A 25,499-nucleotide genomic window follows, 5' to 3' on the forward strand; every position below is an offset into this window, starting at 1 on the left:
TTGCCCAACAATGCATTACTCTGACAATGATACATCATTTGCCCCACAATGCATACATTTGCACCAGAATGCATTGCTCTGATAATGATACAAAAACTACATAATGATGTAGTTTGACAGGTTAAAACACTTGCGTATTATTCTCTGAAACATTTACTAACCCAATTGTATGCCCACTGTACCATCTTCTTTGTTGCTATAAGTGAATTTGTTGAATGGAATATGTATGTATAAATCAGTAAAAATGTTGCTTCACGTCACAGTTAGGTGACTTCAGAGTTCATTTTAGTGCTGCCTTTTCCTTGTAGCTTTTCCATCTATCCATGTAACATTTTCAAACAAGCTAAAGGAAAAGTCATAAGGTAATGAAAAAAGTTGTAACTCCTAAAGCTGGGTACAGAAACAACAGCTGAGAGGTGACGAGACTAAACTGCTCAGTTTTAGAACTTTGGGATAAAATGCAACAACACAGTTCTAACCCTAGAAAATGGTGTAACTGAAGTTATCTTGCTAGCTTGCCAAATTTCCATCACAGAAACAACAACAACAAGCTTGCTAGAAAGCTAGGTTTAACAACTGTCTTCTCTTCCAACTTTAGCTAAGATGTTGAATCTTGGAGATGCCAACAGCTGTCAGGAGACGTTCTAAAACTGGGTAGTTCACATCAGTGAAACTGCATTCAGAACCATCACGTCTCCCCTCTGCTGTTGTATCTTTACCCGGAATCCAAACGCAGCCACTAACCTTCCAAGAGCCCTGTCTGGACTACCCTGAAACCCATGCATGTATTCTTTGTCATGCCACCTTGTGGCTTGGAGCCAGCTGATCGTAATCAGCACATCAGGAAGGCCCTGTAGTGGTCTGGACCCAGAAAGCCCTTGGTGGTTCCTCAAGTCATTTTATATCAGTGTAGCCCAAACTATTAAGACCTTGGTTGAACAAAGTCTTCATTTTTGATCCATTTAATAACATATTAGACACAGCACTAACAGGGATGTGTCTTCCTTCACTTCTTGTTGACCTCAACCTCTGTTTTGCGGTTACACAAGCAACAGAAAGCAGACATGTAAACCAGGAGGATAAACATGACTGTAGCAATAGGAGCAGAAAGGCACGGTACTGAGCACTGTCAGTCCTAGATCCAAGCAAATTCACCATTTCAGGTTTTTGACTATCTGATGCACAGGTTCGTCAGAGAAGACATAGAGAATGAAACAGCTCCTAGAGTAATAGATAAAGTAGAGAGTCGTCCCCCCATGCTATGACATTCAAAGGCTTCTTCCATCCACCAAGGTTGGGGGAAACAAGTGGGGATTTTCCAGTTTAATCCAATTCCGGAGGGAGGAATTGGGTCCAGAATTTGGTAGTAAGAGTTTTGTAGGCAGTCTTGGCTCATAGTTCCATGTTCACAGGGCCCACTGACCCAGATTTGTCCCCCCTTCCACCCCACAAAAAACACACTTGACAACACAGTTGTGTGATCCGATTGGACTGCATTGTCATTTCATTTAGGCAAGCTTTAGCATTGTGTGATCCAACTGTATAGACCGATGAGGGTTGCCACTCAATTGTACAGTGCCGTATGTGCATTTGGCTTTTAAAAGAGTGGATGGGGCAGGGCCAGCCAATTGGAGAACATCCTTGGAAACCTGAGAGAGAGAAATAGTAGAAATAGATGTATATATGGTTTGTTTAATGTTACTAATACCAAAGACTGAATGTGATGGAATCATTTGTTATGTTAAGATGTTATAGAGACAGTATTTCTACAGGAGTTATAATTTCACCGTACCTCACATGTGGACTCCTGGGTGAGGCTTCATTCATTTCCATGAAAACAGCAGTTATAAAAGTAATCAGTTTTATAAAAAAAAATAAAAAAAAAGTTTGGTTCTGTTCAGCGTGTTTGGTCCATATAACCAGCCAAGAGGTCAAAAGGTCAGGGCTGAAGGGGTCAGGGTCAACAGTTCTGTTTGTTTGTCTTATGCAAATCCTTTTATACAAAGAGGAGATGTACATGGGAAAGTGGGCAAAGTTCTTGGGTGGGTTATTATTCCTGCTTGTCTAGTAGATGACCTCATAGACAGTGGCCTTCTTATCACCGGAGCCCGTCACAATGTACTTGTCATCCACCGAGATGTCACAGCTGAGCACTGAGGAGGATTCTTTAGACTGAGGAAGGTGGGAGTGAGAGATGGGGGGGGGGGGGGGGGGGGTAAGAATGGTGCATGTAGAGCAAGAGAAATGAGTAATAGAGGGAGGGAAGACATGGAAAACAAGAGAAAGGGGGAGAGCAAGAGAGAGACAGGAAGAGAAAGAAATGGAGTAAGAAGAGAATTGGAGACGGAGAAAAGGAAAGAGAAAGACTGATCCTGTATTATGCTTGGTATTAGATAACATAGCAAGTGACCTGGTTTATCAACCGAACATATGCTAGCTCTGTAAGTGCCCTTTCACAGTATACTGTAGTCACCTGGAATATGCTGGCTCCATAAGGTGTTCTCCACGCATTTAGTAGGTTGTCCTTCCCTGTGCTCACAAACCATTTGCCTGCATAGAGATCACACACAAGGCAATCTAACAGAGCTGTAAACTTGTGGTTCAAAGGAATCCGATTAAAATATACAGGAATAACATTTTAAAAACCAAAAAATTAAAAATCCAAAACACTGTTGCATACCAAACAATGACAGGTGGACTCTTACCACAGTGGGCAAACTTGAGAGACAGCACACAGCTCTCGTGGAGGTGAAGCTGGTACTTGTCAGGTTTAGTGACGTGTAGGACCTCTACATTACTGTTTTCCATCCCCACCGCAAGCCACTCCCCCGTCGGACAGTAGCCCAGAGAGAAGATCTACAGTAGAGAAGACACGCACGCACGCACACACACACGTTAAAATGGTGTGTGTGACCCTGTAAGTTGAAGTCGTATTCTTGTAGCTGTCTGCCCTCTATCACTCAACAAGCAGACCATGTCAGTGAGTGTTTGTGTGTGTGCACTGTATATGTGCGCTTGTGTATATACCTGTGAGGTGAAGTCGTGTTGCTGTAACTGTCGTCCCTCTCTCAGGTCCCAGGAGCGGACTGTGTTGTCCAGCCCTCCAGTCCACAGTTTGGTCCCATCGTTGGAGATGTCAATACAGCTGGCCCCATCGGTGTGTCCCTGGAACTGCCTGTGCAAACATAGCATACAATACACTGATCCCTGCATATCAATACGCACACACTACACATTTATAGGGACACTTAACCGATGTGCTACCACAAAATCATTGTCTAGATCACCCTACGAAGTGTAGGCATATGAACAGCTTCCAAATGGGTTCTGGAGATCAAAAGCTAGGTATTGCTAGTTTGAGGATTGTACCGAGAGACATGCGTATTTGGGGGTAATCACATGGTTTTTGAAAACTACAAGGAGCTTTAGGGAGGAGTGAGGTTTAGTGCCTTCTTTGTTTACATCCATGACCACCACATGGGCGCGTACATCGATCACTTGTGTTTACTAATGTATATCTTAGCTTAGACGCACCTCTGTGTCTGGCTGGGAGGCACAAAGCAATGTGGACGTTGTAGGAGTTCATTGTTCTGACATATTACTTCCTGATCCGATAAAAGGACTTACACACATGCACACACACACACACGCCTTCACCAGCTGTGTCGTACCTCACTAAGGTCTGGTTATGCAGGTCCCAGACTGCGATGTTGCCGTCGCTGCAGCAGGAAAAGCAGACTTTGGAGTCTGGGCTGATGGCCAGGGCGTAGCAGGCGGGGGCAGAGGAGGTCAGCTCCGCCTTGATCCGTGGGGTGGGCGTTGCCAGGTCCCAGATTGACAGAGTGCTGGCCTCACCCCCGACGATGAGGGTCCGGCCGTCAGGCAGCAGCCGACACGAGCGGATGTAGTTGTCTCTATTCTGATACACAGGTAAAAAGGACATATAAATAAATATGTCTAAATATATATATATACACTCACAGAGCACTTTATTAAGAACACCTGTACACCTTCTCATGGTGGAGGTGGTGTAATGGTGTGGGGAATGTTGTTTGAATGCGTGGCCACAATGTATCCATCTTCTAATGGCTACTTCCAGCATGATAATGCACCATGTCACAAAGCAAAGGTCGTCTCAAATTGGTTTCATGAACATGACAATGAGTTCAGTGTTCTTCAGTGGCCTTCCCAGTCACTGGATCTGAATCCAATAGAACACCTTTGGGATGTGGTAGAACAGGAGATTCACAGCTTGAAAGTGCACCTGAAAAATCTACAGGAATTGCGTGATGGAATCATGTCATCATGGACCAGAATCTCAAAGAAATGTTTCCAACATCTTGTGGAATCAATGCCACGAAGAATTGAGGCTGTTTTGAGAGCAAAGGGAGGCCCTACCCAGTATTAGAATAGTGTTCCTAACAAAGTGTTCGGTGAGTGTATATATCATAGTTCTCTGTTCTGAAAAATACACATACGCACACAAACACAGAAATGCACACACATGCACACTGATATTCTAGTGCATACAATACAAACACACATACGCTTTACATTAAGGTCCCTCTCAACTTAGGAGTTATAACTGTTTGTAAATGGTTTATAATTGAATAATTCACCAAATTGTACAGAGTGGTAATTTGAGTTACCGTAGCCTTTCTGTGAGCTCGAACCAGTCTGGCCATTCTCTGTTGACCTCTCTCATCACCAAGTCAATTTCCTGTATGTGCAAATATACTTGGCCAAATAAAAGAATTCTGATTCTGATTCTGATAATAATCTAATAATTAACTAATTAAAAACATTCATAAACCCTTTATATAGGGGACCTTAATGTAAAAGGGTTACTAATACACATACTGCTGCGAAGTGACAGGAGAGGAAAAACAAGTGATGAGCCAGTGCTTAGATTCAAGCCAATGCAAGAGTGCTAATCCTACAGAAACACACATACACACACACACACACACATACACACACACACACACACACACACACACACACACACACACACACACACTGTGTGTCCCATCTAGGGCAGCCACTGTTCTCGCTTAATTTATCACTTTCAACTTTAGTTTTGAAGAATTCTAACCGGGCCCCTATCTCGACCAAAGAACCCTACCTTCTAACATTGACTCCACCCTCTCATTGGCTACTATCTCTGCCACTCACCAGGCAGTCCAATTGCGAGACAGGGCTCTTGTTGCCGGGGTGACTGATGTCCCAGACCTTGACACAGCCCTTGCCACCGGTGTAGACGTGGCGTGTGGGGTTGCTGATGGTGACGGCACACACCACCTCGCCGTGGCTCAGCGTGTTGATCTGGCGGGCGTGCCGTGGGATGCCCGGGCCTATCAACGCATCTGGAGGGAAAGGCACAGGCTGCATCTGTCCATCAGCACTGACGTGAAAGGAGTAGGCCCTGAGAGGAAGAGGAGAATGAGAAGAGAAAGAAGAGGTGGTGAGGAGGGGGGGGGGGGCGGGTAATGAGGAAGGTGGATAGATTGGGAATGGGAGAAGAAAATGTGAAGAGAAGGAGGGGAGAGGAGAAGGGGATGGGGAGGCGGAGGAGGGAGGAAGAAGACATGAAGGGGAAGATACAGAAGTAGCATTAGAGAAGAAGCGCAAAGAAGGAAGGAGGGAATTGGAGGAGAGAGGTGGATGACGGAGGAACAGAGATAAGGGAGTAGAGAAGAATGGAGAGATAGGAAGAGTGGGGAGGATAAAGATAAAGAAAGCAGAAAAGAATAGAGTGGTTGAGTACATATGACAGCCAAATAATCAATGTGCACGTTCACACATCTATTTCTTTCTTTCTTACAGGGATAGTTCTCTCAAAAATCTAATTTCAGTGATTAACCACATACCATCACTCCAGTCAAAACATAAGACTCAAGTTTATCACAGTTATTACATTCTGTAATATAATGGAAGCAGATGGGGGCCAATTTCTGCCATTTCTGAATTTCTTCCATTACATTGACAGTCTTGGCTGCTGCTGCAAGTTGCTAAATAACTCGGATACTGACAAAAAAAGTGTCATGTGTAATGGAATAGAATGACTGGAATTAAGGCATGTGTTTATTCACAGAAATGTAGTTTCCCTTTAAGTCCTAAGTGGGGGAAGGAGAGGACACATACGGTTTTCCACCAGGAATGCCAGACATGTTGGGAGGAAGACCAGGGACACGCATGTGGTGGTGTGGGTCAAATCCCATCTAAAGGAGGGAAAAAAGTTAAAGAGAGAGGCAGGGGAGATAGGGAGAGAGAGAGAGAGAGAGATACAGTGCCCTCCATAAGTATTGGAAAGAGGAAGCATTTTGTCTTCTTTTAACTCTATACACCAATAGCAAACTCCAAAAGAAAACATAGAGGCTAGAATCAATACTAGATATTGACAACTCTCTTATGACTGCACAAATGATGTCGAGGAACACACCTGACTAACTAGAAACACTTGTCAAGCCAATTGTCCCACTACTACTGGTTCCCTGAAATAGGCGGACCATGTAATAAAAAAGGTTGTACTTTCTAAATGGTGAAACCAATCTGAAAGAAAAAAACATTGAATTAAAGCTAAGAATCTATACTTTGACCCAATAGTAATTGTTTGATTTCAAATCATATAAAATCATATAAAACAATTGTATAAAATGCTTCCTCGATCCAATTATTATGGAATTTGTCCCTCAAAAATGTGAGTTGTGCGTGTTTCATTTGTGAATGTGTAGGTGTGTATGTCTATACACAAGTGTCTGTGTATGTGTGTGTGTGTGCATGTATGTGTGTACATGTGTGTGTGTCTGTATGAGTGTGTGTGTGAGTGTGTGTAAAGGTACCACTTGTGTGCGTCCATAGGCTGCCACAGCAGCTGCAGCTGCTGCACTCATCTGTGGGGAGATGTTGTGAAGGCTGGCGTAGGCAGCACCCACTCCGCCCAGGTCCCCATTCATCCCAGGGTGGGGCACCATGCCGAACGGGCCCGGGTATGGACAGGGCATGGCCAGTGGCGTACGAAGGCCAGGGACTGGGATTGCAGAAAACAATCATGTTTTAAAAAAAAATCAGCAGCTCAGTGTGTAGGTGCTGTTGTAAATACATGAGTTTAGGTGAGATGTGTGTGTGTGTGTGTTTGGGTTTGCAAGTGTGTGTAAACCCCCTTTCTCTTGATTTGCATGTGTCTCTGACCTCGGAACAGGATTGGTTGTATGAAAGTTGGAGAGTTTAAGGAGGCCTTTTGATGTTGTCGGCACGGTGAATCGATAATAAAGATATTGTGTATCTTTTTTAATTGAACGAACCATGAGGTTTATTTTAAGAAGCTCCCCATCACTTTTTCGCTCCTATATAAATATGTATTTATATACTTCTAAATATAATTATCCAGTATGTGTCTAACTTGGACTAATTCTGATGAGATTGGCTAAGTACTTTATTTGAGGAAAAGTATATACACTCTGAACACTTTATTAGGAACACTATACTAATACTGGGTAGAGCAAGGAACGAGATGCCTCGCCCAAATGAAAATACAAAGTATGTGAGAACCAATGAATGCGCCCGCTCAGAAATCGACTAGAATATGGACCACTCAACATGGAAGTTAATGAGAGTGAGGAAAGTAGGGTTTCTAGACCAAAGACCTCTCTCCATTAACAAAATATCTTGCTTGGCGTAATGTTTGTGTGAGTGTTTGCATGTATGTGTATGTCTCACCGAGGGACTCCATTCCTGGAGGTTTGCCTGGAATGGGCCTCAGGCCTGGGGTTGAGGTACTGCTAGGAGTAGGGGCATCCGAGCGGGGGGTGGGGGTACTCGACTTGGACACAGGGGTGCTGGACTTCTCGTTCTGGAGGACAAAGGGTTAACACCGTCCATTCAACACTCAACATTCACATTTAATTGGCCGTGTATTTTGACATTGTCTCGAAGGCCGGCCTATTTTGAGATAGATGTTGTTACCACAACAATACAGTACCTTTTTAGCATACTGTAAAATGTTTTACAGTACTGTTACTGTATAGGCAAAATACAGTAGCTAGCTGGCAACCGTGGTGACAGTACACTACTGTGACTCTACAGCAGAAGGTTTTACAGTGCAGGACCAATGACCTATATAAATGGATAGGGGTAGGGGGCACGATTTCAGCACAATTTCACTAACTACACTCAATTGGCTCACTTGTCCCATAGAAAGTCCCAATTTCACAATACTTCAGTGTCTTATTTTCTATACAAATTCACTAGTTATTTTTTTCTAGGTTATTCACATGTATATTAATGTCATCATTAGATATTAAAATAACTTCTAAATATAATTATCCAGTATGTGTCTAACTTGGACTAATTCTGATGAGATTGGCTAAGTACTTGTTCTTTATTTGAGGAAAAGTATATACACTCTGAACACTTTATTAGGAACACTATACTAATACTGGGTAGGGCCTCCCTTTGCTCTCAAAACAGCCTCAATTCTTCGTGGCACTGGTTCCACAAGATGTTGGAAACATTCCTTTGAGATTCTGGTCCATGATGACCTGATTGCATCACACCAGAATTGGGCATCTCTGGCTCTGCACTCTCCTGGTTTGCATCCTACCTGGCCGATCGCTCTTACCAGGTGACGTGGAGAGGATCGCTGTCCTCTCCATGAGCCGTCACCACTGGGGTCCCTCAGGGCTCTGTCCTAGGGCCCTGACTGTTCTCCCTCTATACCAAATCTCTTGGCTCGGTTTTCCTCACATGGTTTCTCCTACCACAGCTACGCAGATGACACTCAACTCTTTCTCTCTTTCCCCCTTCTGACTCACAGGTGACAACATGTGTCTCTGCGTGTCTTGCAGACATTTCTGCTTGGATGTCAGCCCACCACCTCAAGCTCAACCTTTACAAAACTGAGCTGCTCTTCCTCCCAGGGAAAGCCTGCCCTCTCCATCACAGTAAAGAACTCTACTGTGACCTCCTCCCATACAGCCAAGAACCTTGGGGTGATCCTTGACAACCACTTATCTTGTGTGGCGAACATCAGAGCAACAGCACGCTCCTGTAGATTCTTCCTCTACAATATCAGGAGGATACGTCCATTCCTCACCAGAGAAGAAGTTTTGGTCCAAACACGTGTGATCTCTTGCCTTGACTACTGCAACGCACTCTTAGTCGGTCTCCCCGCCTCCACCATCAGGCCTCTGCAGCTTATCCAGAATGCTGCCGCCCATCTGGTGTTCAATCTCCCCAAATTCTCCCATGTCACTCCCCTCCTCCGCACCCTTCACTGGCTCCTGGTAGCAGCTCACATCAGATTCAAGACCCTGGTGCTCGCCTACCGATCGGCAAAGGGAACAGCCCCTCCCTACTTGCAAGCAATGGTCAGTCCCCAAACCCCTGCCCGATCACTCCGCTCTTCCACCTCGGCTGGCCGCCTGGCACCGCCGCCTCTACGTGGATGCAGCAGCCACACTACTCGGTCACGGCTTTTCACTGTCCTGGCACCCCGCTGGTGGAATGAGCTTCCCCCTGCTGTCATAACTGCAGAGTCATTACCAATCTTCCCCCGTAGATTGAAGACCTCAGACTCTTAACATTCCCTCCTAAAGACCTCTTCACCCCCACTACCCCCCTGTACAAGTTTCTCTCCTGTTTAAAAAAATATATAAATACAGTACCAGTCAAAAGTTTGGACACACATTCAATGGTTTTTCTTTATTTTGATTATTTTCTACATTGTAGATTAATATTGAAGACATCAAAACTATGAAGGAACACATTATTACACAATTATGTATTAAACAAAAAAGTGTTAAACAAACCAGAATATGTTTTATATTTTAGATTCTTCAAAGTAGCCACCTTTTGCTTTGATGACAGCTTTGCACACTCTTGGCAGGGTGTGTCCAAACTTTTGACTGGTACTGTATATATATATATATATATATATATATATATATATATATATATATATATATATATATATATATATATATATATATACACACTCACCGGCCACTTTATTAGGTACACCTTGCTAGTACCGGGTTGGACCCGCTTTTGCCTTCAGAACTGCCTTAATTATTTGTGGCATAGATTCAACAAGGTGCTGGAAACATTCCTCAGAGATTTTGGTCCATATTGACATGACAGCATCACGCAGTTGCTGCAGATTTGTCGGCTGCACATCCATGATGTGAATCTCCCGTTCCACCACATCCCAAAGGTGCTCTATTGGATTGAGATCTCGTGACTGTGGAGGCCATTGGAGTACAGTGAACTCATTGTCATGTTCAAGAAACCAGTTTGAGATGATGTGAGCTTTGTTACATGGCACTATCCTGCTGGAAGTAGCCATCAGAAGATGGGTACACTGTGGTCATAAAGGGATGGACATGGTCAGCAACAATACTCAGGTAGGCTGTGGCGTTTAAACAATGCTCAATTGGTACTAAGGGGCCCAAAGTGTGCCAAGAAAATATCCCTTTATTCCTTTATATATATATATAAAGTAATTTTTCCTTCTTCTAGCATTGTGACTGCCTATGGCCCCTGGTCTGAGCATTGATTACTTCATCTTATGATGACTGATGGATAGATGATTCACTTACTTAAACAAATGCATTTGTTGGAAGTCGATTTGGATAAAGGCGTCTGCTAAATGCCATAAATGTAAATGTAAATGCAATTCCTGCTGATTTTTCAGGTGTACTTTCAAACTGTGAATCTCCCGTTCAACCACATCCCAAAGGTGTTCTATTGGATTCAGATCCGGTGACTGGGAAGGCCACTGAAGAACACTGAACTCATTGTCCTGTTCATGAAACCAGTTTGAGACGACTTTTGCTTTGTGACATGGTGCATTATCATGCTGGAAGTAGCGGAAGTAATGGTTAATTGGGGCGCTTAGTGGCGTAGCACACTAATGCGCTTACCATGTAATCGCAAGGTTCTTGGTTCGATTCCGACCCTCGACCTATCTTGCATGTCATCCCTCCTCTCTCTCCCATCCTTCCTGTCAATCTCTACTGTCTCTATCCCAATAAAGCAGAAATGCCCGAAAAACATAATTAAAAAAAAGAAAGAAAAAAAAAGAAGATGGTTAATTGTGGCCTTGAAGGGATGCACATGGTCAGCAACAATACTCAAATAGGCTGTGGCATTCAAGCGATGATTGATTGGTATTAACGGGCCCTAAGTGTGCCAAGAAAACATTCCCCACACCATTACACCACTTCCATCATGAGAAGGTGTACAGGAATTCCTAATAAAGTGCTCGGTGAGTGTATTTATATACTATAAATATATACTACAAATAGTATTCAGACCCCTTAACTTTTTCCACATTTGTTGTGTTATAGTCTCAATTAAAAATTGACTTAATTATGTTTTGCCATCAATCCACACAATACCCCACAATGACAGAGCGAAAAAACACATTTTTAGATTTTTTTTGCAAATGTGTTAAAATTGAAATTCAGATCATTTGCTATAACACTCTTAAAATTAGCTCAAATGCAAAAATGTCTTCAACAAGTCACTTAACAAGTTGAATTGAGTCCATCTGAGTGCAAGGATAATAGTTCATGTGAAATATTTTTTGTTTTTATAGTATCTGGTTTGCATAGGAATCAATTAGACACGAAGCCACTGTATTTCTAAAAATATAATTTTGTTTCCTGTAAAATTGCAGGATTCCAATACCATGACAAAATACACTACATGGCCAAAAGTATGTGGACACCCGAACATCACACCCATATGTGCTTGTTCAACATCTCATTCCAAAACCATGGGCATTAATATGGAGTTGGTCCCCCCTTTGCTGTTATAACAGCCTACACTCTTCTGGGAAGGCTTTCCACTAGATTTTGGAACATGGTTGCGGGGATTCGCTCCCATTCAGCCACAAGAGCATTAGTGAGGTCGGGCACTGATGTTGGGCGAGAAGGCCTGGCTCACAGTCAGCGTTCCAATTCATCCCAAAGGTGTTTGATGGGGTTGAGGTCAGGGCTCTGTGCAGGCCAGTCAAGTTTTTCCACACCAAACTCGGCACACCATGTCATTATGGACCTCGCTTTGTGCATGGGGGCATTGTCATCCTAAAAGAGGAAATGGCCTTCACCAAACTGTTGCCACAAAGTTGGAAGCATACAATTCTCTAGAATGTCTTTGTACGCTGTAGCATTAAGATTTCCCTTCACTGGAACTAAGGGGCCTAGCCCAAACCATGAAAAACAGCCCTAGACCATTATTCCTCCTCCAACAAACATTACAGTTGGCACTATGCATTAGAGCAGGTAGCGTTCCCCTGGCATCTGCCAAACCCAGATTCATCCGTCAGACTGCCAGATAGTGAAGCGTGATTTATCACTCCAGAGAACGTGTTTTCACTGCTCCTGAGTCCAATGGCGTGTGCTTTACACCACTCCAGCCGACGCTTGGCATTGCGCATGGTGATGTTCGGCTTGTGTGCGGCTACTCGGCCATGGAAACCCATTTCATGAAGCTCCCAACGAACAGTTCTTGTGTTGACATTGCTTCCAGAGGCAGTTTGGAACTCGGTAGTGAGTGTTGCAACCGAGGACATACGATTTTTATGCGCTACGTGCTTCAGCACTCGGAGGTCCCGTTCTGTGAGCGGCTAAGCTGTTGTTGCTCCTAGACGTTTCCACAATAACAGCACTTACAGTTGACCGGGGGAGCTTTAGCAGGGCAGAAATTTGACAAACTGACTTGTTGGAAAGGTGGTATCCTATGACAATGCCACGTTGAAAGTCACCAAGCTCTTCAGTGTGACCCATTCTACTGCCAATGTTTGTCTATGGAGATTGCATGGCTGTATGCTTGCTTTTATGCACCTGTTAGCAATGGGTGTGGCTGAAATAGCCGAACCCACTAATTAGAAGGGGTGTCCACATACTTTTGGCTATGTAGTGTAGCCTTGTATACCACGTGCTGCTGCTACTACGTACACATTGTCATTATGCCTGCATTTGGACTTGCATACGTTTTGTGCTGGCATGAAAATAGAGCCTGAAATGTTTTCCACATTCCTGGGATGAAATGAGATGTCATTTCATCAAAACCTGAAAAAATAGAAACAAATTGATACGCATCAATATCAATCGTTACAGCTGTCACTGATGACATGCATCTATCGACTGCTGCAGTCGGATGTTGTTTGTTTACTTCCGCATGTGTAGCCTTATTAGGATAATAGTTACATTGCGAAGGTTTGGCAAGGAAAATTTACTACATGTTGTTAATAGCAAAGCATATCTTAATATTAATAATCTGACTCCAAGTAATTTAATTAACACTGTGCAAATAATTGTTGAGTTAGTGCTGAATTAGTGCAAGAATAATCAAATAGGATGAATCAAATGAGGCTTTAATAATACTATACACTTATACAATTATTACAAGGCAAATATTTCATAGAAACATTAAACATTCTACCCTAAATGTTAAGTAGAGAGAGAGAGAGAGAGAGAGAGAGAGAGAGAGAGAGAGGGAGAGAGAGAGAGAGAGAGAGAGAAGGACAGACCACATGATCTATCTACTGTACTCACAACCAACAACCTGGAGCTCTGCCCAGGACACCAAGAAAAGAAAAGGAGCAATGCTGCCCCACTATCCATGCAGGTATCCAGGTATATAAATCAGTGGGACTCACCAAGTTGAGCTCTTTGGACTTGGAGGAGGGTGTGCTACTGGAGGAGGCTATTGAGGCAGGGCTAAGGGGCGGGTCCTTCTTTAGCAGGCGACTCTTGTCCAATCCGTTTTCATGAGGGGAGTGGGCGGGACTTCCTCTGGGAGAGACTGGATCCTGTGATGAAACTGATGGTGAGAGAGAGAGAGAGAGAGAGAGAGAGAGAGAGAGAGAGGGACGCCCCCTACCCCTCCCCCTCCCCCCTATGCACTTGTGGAGATCTGGTTGGAGAGGCAATAGGGTTGAAATTCCACCAAGCCTATCAGAGGGCAAGATGGAGGGATTACCATATAGCTTAGACCTATCAAATCCTCTCAGGTTTCCACATGTGCATAGAGAAATAAACAAACAGAAAAGCAGGCTGATGGTCAGACAGACGACTTAAAGCTTCTAACCTCATTGGAGACGTCCACCACCAAGTTATCATCACTCTTCTCTCCATCACTGTCCTGGGATGGACACAACACAGTCAGTCAGTCTTCTGCTACACACCTCACCATATATAAAAACACACCTCACCATATATAAAAACACACAGCATTATGTGGCCAACGCCGCCACTCCTACTGGGGTTAAGACTAGAACCTCCACGGGCATCATGTGACACTTGATAATAAAACAGTTCTGCTGTTTGAAACCCCTCCTTTCCTAATTTTTTCCTAAATGTCAGCATTGTTACAATTTTAAAAATTACACAGAAACAAATCTGGAAGGATTCTCATGACTACCATACCTTTTATTGATAACTAACACCTCCAAGTCACGCCTTGAGGGGCGATTAGCACTAGTTGTTTTCCCGCTTCACCCTAGATTTACCCTCATAATAGTAAATCGAAACTGACCTTACATTAATGAATGGCCTACCTATTTTAACCATAACGGCTATCAGCGACACTTACAGAAAGACAATAACAGTTATTTGTGATTGCATGTGAATAGAAGTGTGTGGAGCGCACACTCAGCCTCTGAAGAAGACACACCCTTCATCACACCCTGATGAAGACATGGATAGAATTAATTAGGGGTGAGCTTATTTTTTTCATTGACATGATATAAGCAGTCAGCTCATGAGAGATCTAATCAGTGTGTGTAATTCACAATGGCTGGAAAGAGATTTGATCCGAAGGCAGTGTTGGAGTGACTACAGAATGTTGACGGTGATTCGGACTGATGAAATGCCTGATGAAATGCCTTCTACCAGAACGGAACCGCTTGTGTCATCACCAGCCATGGTGAGACAGCAGACTGGGAAGGATGGGACAGTTTAAAAATAACAGCCTTTAGTCAACAACGCCGCAGGTAGAAAGGCATCACACAATGCCATTATGAAAGGCCAGGGCCTACAGCTCACGCAAGAGGAAAAATTAACAGCACACTCGACAGTTTCCATTATTTAGTTTATATGAGCATGTTGCAACAAATCAGAGACCATACTGTTGCTGAGGCGCACCGGGTCGAAGGAGACAATACAGTACATGGGACATGTCTCTTGAATTGCAAGCATTCATTTGTCTACTATATATCTGCGGGGCGTACGGTGCAATGTCCATGGAATTGGAGAGCTTTTGGAGACAATGGCACCTAATAAGGACACAAGACCCATGCGCAAGGAGACTGAGAAATTTGCCCTGATTACAGACATTTAGAGCACTTTTTTGCGTAACTCGATTACTTGTTATAAGCCAGGAGACACATCACTGAGGATGAGCATGTGTTTCCACCAAAAGCTTGGTGCTGCTTTATGCAGTTCATGGCTAACAAGCCCGACAAGTTTGGCATCAAGTTTTGGTTAGCCGCCAATGTCACCAAATACATGCTGAATGGATTTCCATACCTGGGGAAAGATGCATCAGGCCAGTGGGTGAACGAGAATATGGTGATGAAACTGATGGAACCTTGGACAGCTTCTCAATTATTGATTATTGATTATTATCAATTTCCCTGGCAAACAAGTTCATTGCAAAGAAAAGGAGCACAGGGAGAGCTTCTCTCAACAGTGGTGATGAAGAGACCCTCGCGGTTTACAGATGTAAGCCAAGAAAGAACGTCATTCTCAGCAGTGACCCGAAAAGAAAACCAGACACAATGTCCTACTTCAATCCCACAAAGGTATGCACCTGCCAATTATCTATACTGAATATGTTAGTATTATTTTCCTAAAGTAAAAAATAACAACTGTTTCTATACTATTCTATTCCATAGTTTGGTGTGGATGTGCTCAACCAGATGGCCAGATTGTACAGTACTCAGTTAAAGCAGGAACCCGCCACTGGTCGTGTTTTACAACATGCTCGACCTTGCTTGTATCAACACACACATTCTGTTCACGCAATGGATGAACAAGGACATAAGCAGGAGGGAGTTCATGTTTTGTCTGGGGTTTTAGGGCCCAGAGGTTCTAGTGTTAAACAAGGTTCTTCCATTGGTACCCAGCAAAATTAGCTACAACTTACCTAGTTTATTCCCTTAACTAAACCTGACTCTAATTTGTGTCCTCATTAACCCACTATATTATTTGTGGTATTGCTAAGAGCATATTTGGAAAAAAAATAAAAAATAAATACAGGCATCACTTCAATCACTTCCACCTCTGTTTGCTATGATAGTGTTTTATTCAACTGCTTTAATGGTTTTGTTATTGAAGTCAGATTTGGGTGTGTGTGTATTTGTTTTGTCACACACGAGATTCATAATATGCAAGCATAAGCACAGTGGCAAGGAAACATTTCCTAATAGGAAGATACCTAGAAATAAATCATTGGCCGGTCGGGTGAGTTTGTAGTATTGTCTATCAAGGTCAGATAGTTGACTTTGACCATTACAGAAATAAACACAATTTAACATAACATGACAGTAACATACAGTCATTAAAACCAAAAACTAAAGGTAGCATAATATAATGTTAACAAGATGGCCTATCATGGCATAGTGTCAGGTCACAGTGTAGTCCATAGTGTGATGTGGTGTGGGTATCACTCACATAGCGCGTGGAGGCCAGCTCCTTGTCCTCCGTCTTCTGTTTCTTGCTCTCTGAGGAGTAGTCCCCCGAGCTCCTGTGCTTCTCTCCAGCTCGGAAACTGGCCGAGGGGGACACAGATGAGCTCTGAGAGAGAGAGGTGGGGGGGGGGGAGATAGATAGATATATTGATAATAATGACAGAGAACTATAGAAATACAGACAGTGCTATGTATGTTGCAATTACATATGACTTGTTGTATATTTGTGAGTTTTATAGATTATAGCCTAAAGAATAATATGAATAACAACGTGTCAACATGACCACTTACTTTCACAGGAGGCCTATACCAGCCACACAAACACCAGTGATTGTCAACTTTACTTGATTGAATTGTGTCTCTCTAGTGGCTCGATAAATTGTCACGCTTTTGTTTGTTAATGGGAAACGGTTTGAACTTGTTGTAAGCGGAGCTCAAGCACACACACACAGGAGCTGAATCAAAATGTGTTGCCTACAGATCATGAATGTCACAAATATCAACAACTGTCTAAGGCTACAGCAATTATATGACACCTATATGAAAGTACTTCATTTGTAGCCAACAGTAATACATGATATGACGGACAGGGATGAAAAAGAACAGTCAGACAGCAGGCAACTACAAATTGACCGTTAGATATGGTCAGTGAAACAGTGAAAATATAATTTGTTTTATTCTTGTCATTGCACATGGCATGTACGCATTTTGATTGATTCATGAAAGCTCTCATTTCAAACATGTGAAATAAGTTCATTGTAAACTCGCGGTGCCAGAGCGGAAAATTATTGACACAAACTGCGCTCTTTGCTTTGTGAGACTGTTCATATAGCCTACTGCTGAAATGAACAGAATCAACTGAGAAAAATGATATTGCTATGAGATAATAATATTATTAACTTAATAATAGTAATTAAAGAATTACAATAATTAAAATGACATTAAAATAAATAATATCAAAAAAAATATATATCAGCTCACAAATGGGGCAAGTGGAAATGCAGGTATGGGCTACTGTTTAACAACACATTGCCTATTAGAATGCTCAACAATGTCCCCTGTTGGTTGTTTTGCCAAGGTGAAATACCTCAAATAAAACATGTAAAAAGTCAAGTTGACTCACTACTGCTGTGGCGGTACGACCGCGCTACCGTCGCTCAACCATGAACCTTTTAAACTCTGAGCTACTCTAGCACTATTTTAAATCTAAGATCTAAGAATGTTAAACGTTAACATTTACAATTTTGTAAACCAGAAGAACCTTACTCTATCTAACTCCTTCTCCTCCCCTCCCCAGCCTTCCTTACCTGACGGACAGTGAGGGAGAGGTGAGTAGAGGAAAATAAAACAGGACCTTTAGCTCAACCTTTACACTAACTCACACCATAACCTTTCCACTGCCCTTTACCGTGATGCAAGTGTTGATGACTCGGGAAGCCGTGTGTGTGTGTGTGTGTGTGTGTGTGTGTGTGTGTGTGTGTGTGTGTGTGTGTGTGCGCGCGCGTGTGTGTGTGAGTATGTGAGTGAGAGAGAGAGAGAAAGTGAGGAAGAGAGAAAGTGAATGTTTCATGACGTAGAGCAGCTTTTGCTCCAGACATTGATTTGATAAATTCGCCTGTAAATTAGATATTTAATTAACATAAAGATAAATCCATTTTACTGCAAAGAGACAAGCTCAGGTTCTGCTGGAAATGGTGTGTGATTGTGTGTATGTGTGTGTGTGTGTGTGTGTGTGTGTGTGTGTGTATTCATTGTACCGTAGAGAGATAATCAAAGGTTTTGCTGTTATTGAAGATGTCAGTGTGTCTGTGCTTGTGTGTTTTTAAACAGACGTTGAGCATGCCTGTTCTCTCATCCGTCGCCTATAAGACACATTCACAATCCCCAGGAGGTCTGTCTGCATTTTAGTCGTCTGTGTTTTAGTCTTCTCTGTTTTAGTCTGTCTATGTTTTAGTCTGTCTGCGTTTTAGTCTGTCTGCATTTTAGTCTGTCTGCGTTTTAGTCTGTCTGTGTTTTAGTCTGTCTCAGTTGCATTCAGTGGTTTGTTTCTCCCTCCTTTCCTCATCTATTCTCTCTTACCTCTCCTCTCCTCTATTCATCCCTCCTGTCCTGCATTTCCACCCCGCTTCTCCTTTTCCACTTCCACCATCTTTTCCTCCTTTTCCCTCCTCCTCCCCCTGCTCTATTCTCCTCCACCTATTCCCACCTCCACTCCCGGACCCTGACTCCATGGGAACACTTCCGGTGATCTGTCCCTCCCCTCCAGTGGGTGGTTAACAGCCATTATCCTACTTTTCCCTCAGGGACAGCCAATCAGTATATCTAAACATCATCAGACAGAGGGAGATAGAGAGGGAGAGATAGAGAGGGGAAGAGAGATGGCAATGCAACAATTTTCATCTTTGTCTTCTGGTTCTGTTTCTTCTTCTGTCACTTTCTCTCTCATAGAAATGCATGCACGCCTGCACACACAGACACACACACACAGACACAGACACAGACACACACACACACACACACACACACACACACACACACACACACACACACACACACACACACACAACACACACACACACGTTTAGAGCCCGACTGTACATCTCTGGGCAGTTGTCTGCTGGTGTAATCTGTTATCTTAGCCCTGTGTTTGTCCCAGTTTGAATCTGATGCTTCAGTCAACACACCATGGAGATCCAAAGTAAACACTCCATTTAAAGGAACATCACAGCACAACACAGGACTGCGGTGGCTTAGCGGTAACGCTCCTGATATTCGCACACATATACCTCCCCTCCCAAAGGTCGTGGGTTAAAGCCCCACCCTGGCCTATTCTGTCCTGTCTTCCCTCTCATCTGACTCCCTCTAGCTTCCTAATGTCTCAATAAAAATGGGAGAAAAAAACTGTCACACAGTACAGAAATCTGCACAACAAATGTCTATCAACAAAGAATCTAAAAACAAAAAGCTGCCATTATAATGACAACAGCACCACAATAATCTGAAATCGATAACAACACAGTTACCATGATTGATCCAAAGTTGATGCCTGAAATAACAAAAAGAAGCAACTCCTACAATAAAAAGTCTGTTTGATGACTGCCTTTTACACACGCATGTACATGCACACACACACGCACACACATGTTGAATATTTTTTGGGGATTCACAGTAATCATAACATTCAAAGCCAAAATATATATACAGTGAATATGACAAAGATGAGACAAAAAAGCAGTCTTCACACACGTGTTCACACACACACACACACACACACACACACACACACACACACACACACACACACACACACACACACACACACACACACAGGTCTGAGTGTGAGGGAGTAACACTGAGGTAACAGATGTTGATGCATTTCACATGCGCAGTACCCCGTGGATCGTTGCCAGGGCAACTGGAGACCACCGACGAGGGGCTTATTGGCTTCATGAAGAGTGACTGCTGGCCATGGTGTCAAAGAGGGACTAAGTGTGTGTGTGTGTGTGTGTGTGTGTGTGTGTGTGTGTGTGTCCTCGCTGTGTTATAATGAAAGACATTCATCATCTGTGTCTCTGTTCTCATGGGCACAGAACTGATTTGTAAACACACACACACACACACACAGCTAATCGCTCCCATCACAGAGCCTACAGCTCTAGGGAGTGTGTGGGGGAGGATTTGCCCTCACGGGGGGCAAGAGATAACATATTAAACATGCCCCCCCTTCCCCTGTCCTGTCCCCACATTATCCAATACACTGCAGAACACACATCAACTCCTCAGCTGTGTGTGTGTGTGTGTGTGTGTGTGTGTGTGTGTGTGTGTGTGTGTGTGTGTGTGTGTGTGTGTGTGTGAGTGTGTGTGTGCGTGTGTGTGTGTGTGTGTGTGCGTGTATAATAAGCTCACTAGCAGTGCTCAGAGTGTGGAATAAAGGAATGCTAATCTGCTCATTGCGTATTCAACAAACCAAATGTTTGTCTCTGAAAAAAGCCTGCTTTAGGGACTAATTACCATTAATGTGGAACAGTTCGTCTCTCTCTCTCTCTTTCTCTCCCCCTCGCTCGCTCTCTCTAACACTATCTCTCACTTCTTTCTCTCTCTCCTTCTCTGAGTCTCTTCCTCCCTGCCCTCTCTTTCTCAAACTCTCACCACCCCTCTCCTCTCACCTTTGTCTCCCTCTTTCTACATTCTTCACGGAAATGTAACAAGGAAATGAGTTAGTCAAGGCAACAAGAGAACTGGAGGGAAGCATTGATTACCAGCAAGACATCATCATTCTCTCAAGCATCACTTTGTCACCACCAAAATCAATGGTTATTCAGAGTGCCAAAATACTACTTAGACACATTGATTTGATGAGAAACCAAGCAACTCCCTTAAAATTTGTTTTCAAGTGCTACACTAGAGGAAAATCTATATGGTGACGAGAATTAGCCAATTGAAGTAAAAACTGGCCAATCCCATTTGAAGGGAAAAGGGAAGTCTTACCTTGACAGAGTCTCTGTCTGGAGTGATGAGGAAACAGGATGAGAAGGGATGGAAGAAATTAAGAAAAACACAATTAAAAACCAATGATCAATAAAAGGTTCCATAGCATTGATATTGATCATGAACTGAAGTTATTTGTAATCATTGGTGTATTATTCATGATGATGTATGATTATTTTTAGATCATTTACAAATGGCTTACAAAAGGACCTAATTAATGAAAATTATCATAAAGTGTAACCCCTTTATAAACAGCTTACTGACATCTGTAAACGATTTACGATATAAATGATTTAGCACATCCTTAACACATCCCTTATAAATGATCTATTAATGGATTATTAATTCAAATTAGCATAAAGTCTACCCTGTTGGCCTCTTTTTCATTCAAATGAACAGAAAGTAAGCTGCAAATCTGACATTTTCGCAAAAAAATTAACTGTGCTGCATTTGAAGCTGTGGTTTAATGGGGATTAGCTCTAGCCGCCGTAGCAACTTATAGCATAATTAGTGTAACAGAGGAAGAGTTACTGCCCTCTGCACTCCATAGATAGCCACGTGTCTCTACTTCTGTTAAAATCTACAACCCATAAAGCCGTAACTGGAGTAATTAAATGCTAACACACACACACGCACTCTCACTCTCTCAAGTAATTAAGTGCTTGAGCTAAAAGACGGCTCAGTAAGGGATTAGAGACGCGCTCTGTGTACAAGAGGAGCAAATTAGCATCACAAACTCCTGTGCTCTCTCCCTCCCTCTTTCTCCCTCTCACACACAATATACATTAGTAAGCTCTGACACTGTTGATGGTCTTTAAAACAACAGCACCGACGGCAAGAAAATAACCACTAGATTAGATTTGACAAATGGACTGATGCCTTCGGATAGTCCAATACCAAATCTAAGCACTTAGCATTACTTAGCCTTACTATAACAGCATCTTTGTGTTAGTGCACTGACATTCACATCCATCCATCCATCCATCCATCCATCCATCCATCCATCCATCCATCCATCTTGAATGAGGAGGACGGAAAACAGTTTTCCATTGTATTTCACTTTCCTATCCCTGTGATGTTACTCCTAAGTTTATTATAGAATGTTTTGAAAGTACTAGTTGTCTTAAACTGCTACATTAACAGAAATAAGCCAAACCCATACCCTGTCTTCAATCCCCAACCACTAGTACAATGTTAGCACCAGTGGACCAATACAAATAATGGGAAAAAAGTACAGTGCAATTACAATATCTGCTTACAATAGTAATTATGTTATGTAATATAATATGAACACTGTTGTAATGTGATGCCCGAATTTATCTAACCAACACTAATCTGTACTAATGTTCTATCTGGTTGACCATCTGGCTGACCCTCTGTACCTCTCTGGTGCTCGTTGTCATGGTGCTTCTTCTCATCTTTGGGTATCTGGTGGCCCAGGGCGGAGGAGAGTGCCAGGAGGGTGGCGCTGCCTGCTGCAGGGGGCAGGGGGGGCTGCAGGCTGGCCGGGTGAGGGGTGAGGGGCACGGGCAGGGCGTGGCCGTGGGAGAGGTGCTGTGCCTGGAGCTGCTGCTGCTGAACACACACCACACACACACACACACACACACACACACACACACACACACACACACACACACACACACACACAAAATACAAATCATACTAGTAGAAATGTACTGTATTATTTTCCAACACATCCTCAGATACGTGCAACAGACACAAGGCATAATGATTTAAATAAAACATACATAACATGTTAACATGCGCACGCACGCACACACGCAAACACACGCAACAGTGTTGGACACGCATTCTGGCAAATGCTATTAAACAAAAAGTGTCACACACATCATTATGCAAATAGTATAATCCAACAAATCTGCTTTGAGATATTCATAGTGCCTGCCGTTCTGTTTTTGTTAGTCAGATAGCAGTTTTGTTCAGAATATTCTGTTAGGACACACATACACACACACACACACACACACACACACACACACACACACACACACACACACACACACACTTTCAGTCCATTTTCATAGACATGCTACAAAAGGCACATATTATGTCTAGCAAGAGAGAGAAAGAGAGAGAGAGAGATTTTAAAAAGAGGGTGGGAGGGACGGAGGGAAGAGGTAGCGAGAGGCTGTAAATGTCAGAAAGAGAGGGAGAATGAGAGAGAGAGAAAGAAAGAGAGAGACAGTGTGACAGTGAGGACAGTGAGTTAATAGGCCGTAGAGGAGGCAGGCGCTCTACGGTGTGTGTCCTTAGCAAATGGCGAGAGAAAACAACGCTCTGCTCTGCCAGCCCCTTCCACACACACCCCGTAATAACACACTCCTAATTGGCCACTCTGCAGTCGCTTAGTGCTGCCTGGAGACCTGCCTTCCCCTCTCATCAGCACCTTTCTCCCTCCACATCCCTCTCTCCCTCGCTCTCCACGCTCCGGGCAGGTTGTTTCACTAACAGGGGAGGTGATGGCCCACATACGGCACGTTCCTGTTGCTTCTGTGTGTTTGTGTGTGTGTGTGTGTGTGTGTGTGGGTGTGGGTGTGTGTGTGTGTGTGTGTGTGTGTGTGTGTGTGTGTGTATCTGTCTGTCTGTCTGTCTGTCTGTCTGTCTGTTTGTGTGTCTGTGTGTGTGTTTGTGTCTGTTTGTGATCATGTAAAAGCCTAAAGGTGCATTTTGCAACTATATTACATAGAAATAATGTAATATAACAAACTTTTGCTAAAGAAGCTTTTGCTCATGCGTGTGGGGTGGTGTGCCCCTGTCTGTCCAAATCAGGTAATTTCTTGACAATATTTCTGTCTATTTAGGAGACCCACCTAGCTCAAGAGCTCCCCCATAGGTCGACCCCTAATTCTAACCCTAACCCTAACCCTATATACAGCAGTACATTTAAAAGCACAAAATTGGATGTACCAATCCCAGATTGGCTCTTTAAAGCTCCCTTATTAGACCACAATGACTTGTCCTCCCCCTCATTGTGTCGGTTTAGGAATACTACACTCTTCATCCCAAGGTAATGTTTACCTTCAACTGAGAGAGGAGAAGAGGGAGGAAGGGAGGGAAGGAGGGAGAAAGAGAGATTGGCAGGAGAAAGACAGAAGGGAACGAACCAGGAAGTGCTGCGAAAAATGGAGAGAGGAGAAAAGAGCAGAGAGAAAGAGGGAGAGAAGGGAGCAGAAACGACAGAAAGGACAGAGCGTCAGCGGAACGTCTTGTTCTTAAACTGCTACATTTGTTTTACCAATATTTTTGGTCTTTTGTCTCATGCCACACACACACACACACACACACACACACACACACACACACACACAGAGTTTCCAAGAACCTCTTCGAGCAATTCAAAGGGAAACAATGTACTTTCAGTCCATTTTCATAGACATGCTACAAAAGGCACATATTATGTCTAGCAAGAGAGAGAAAGAGAGAGAGATTTTAAAAAGAGGGTGGGAGGGACGGAGGGAAGAGGTAGCGAGAGGCTGTAAATGTCAGAAAGAGAGGGAGAATGAGAGAGAGAGAAAGAAAGAGAGAGACAGTGTGAAAGTGAGGACAGTGAGTTAATAGGCCGTAGAGGAGGCAGGCGCTCTACGGTGTGTGTCCTTAGCAAATGGCGAGAGAAAACAACACTCTGCTCTGCCAGCCCCCTCCACACACACCCCGTAATAACACACTCCTAATTGGCCACTCTGCAGTCGCTTAGTGCTGCCTGGAGACCTGCCTTCCCCTCTCATCGGCACCTTTCTCCCTCCACATCCCTCTCTCCCTCGCTCTCCACGCTCCGAGCAGGTTGTTTCACTAACAGGAGAGGTGATGGCCCACATACTATTCTTGTATGTTTTTTTTGTTTTTTTTCTTGTATGTATATTCTTGTATGTATTAATGTTCCTATTGCTTCTGTGTGTGTGTGTGTGTGTGTGTGTGTGTGTGTGTGTGTGTGTGTGTGTGTGTGTGTATTTGTCTGCCTGTTTGTCTGCCTGTCTGTCCCCCATAGGTCGAATCCTAACTCTAACCCGAACCCTAACCCTACAGTGCCTTCGTAAAGTATTCAGACCCCTTCACTTTCTCCACATTTTGTTGTTATAGACTCAATTTATGGATTAAATGGATTAAATTAAAAGAAATCTTGAAGCCATCAATCACACACAATACCCCAGAATGACCCTAGAACACGCTTTTTGAAAGTTCAGTAAATTTATTTCTCATGTACATAAGTATTCAGACCCTTTGCTATGACACTCTTAAAATTAGCTAAAAATCAAAGATGTCATCAACAAATCACTCAATAAGTTTAATT

At 43.2% G+C, this 25,499-nt stretch overlaps 1 protein-coding gene across 1 annotated transcript in view; it reads right to left on the reverse strand.

Moving 5' to 3' along the window:
• Positions 1–914: 914 nt before the first annotated feature.
• LOC310806908 (transducin-like enhancer protein 4) overlaps positions 915–25,499 on the reverse strand; it is a gene marked incomplete at its 5' end in the record, with an annotated part of 54,195 nt that continues 29,610 nt past the window's right edge. Inside the window, 15 exons of the mRNA XM_083673191.1 lie at positions 915–1,649; positions 1,793–2,172; positions 2,474–2,550; positions 2,706–2,856; positions 3,028–3,175; positions 3,672–3,919; positions 5,176–5,425; positions 6,145–6,221; positions 6,843–7,030; positions 7,720–7,852; positions 13,667–13,819; positions 14,098–14,151; positions 16,683–16,805; positions 21,188–21,204; positions 22,570–22,762. Coding sequence (XP_083529317.1) covers positions 2,065–2,172; positions 2,474–2,550; positions 2,706–2,856; positions 3,028–3,175; positions 3,672–3,919; positions 5,176–5,425; positions 6,145–6,221; positions 6,843–7,030; positions 7,720–7,852; positions 13,667–13,819; positions 14,098–14,151; positions 16,683–16,805; positions 21,188–21,204; positions 22,570–22,762 — 1,920 coding nt within the window. The 3' untranslated portion in view covers positions 915–1,649; positions 1,793–2,064. The remainder of the gene's footprint in view (positions 1,650–1,792; positions 2,173–2,473; positions 2,551–2,705; positions 2,857–3,027; positions 3,176–3,671; positions 3,920–5,175; positions 5,426–6,144; positions 6,222–6,842; positions 7,031–7,719; positions 7,853–13,666; positions 13,820–14,097; positions 14,152–16,682; positions 16,806–21,187; positions 21,205–22,569; positions 22,763–25,499) is intronic.

The sequence above is a fragment of the Argentina silus genome, assembly GCF_951799395.1.
Source record: "Argentina silus genome assembly, chromosome: 7".
Taxonomy (NCBI): Eukaryota; Metazoa; Chordata; class Actinopteri; order Argentiniformes; family Argentinidae; genus Argentina; species Argentina silus.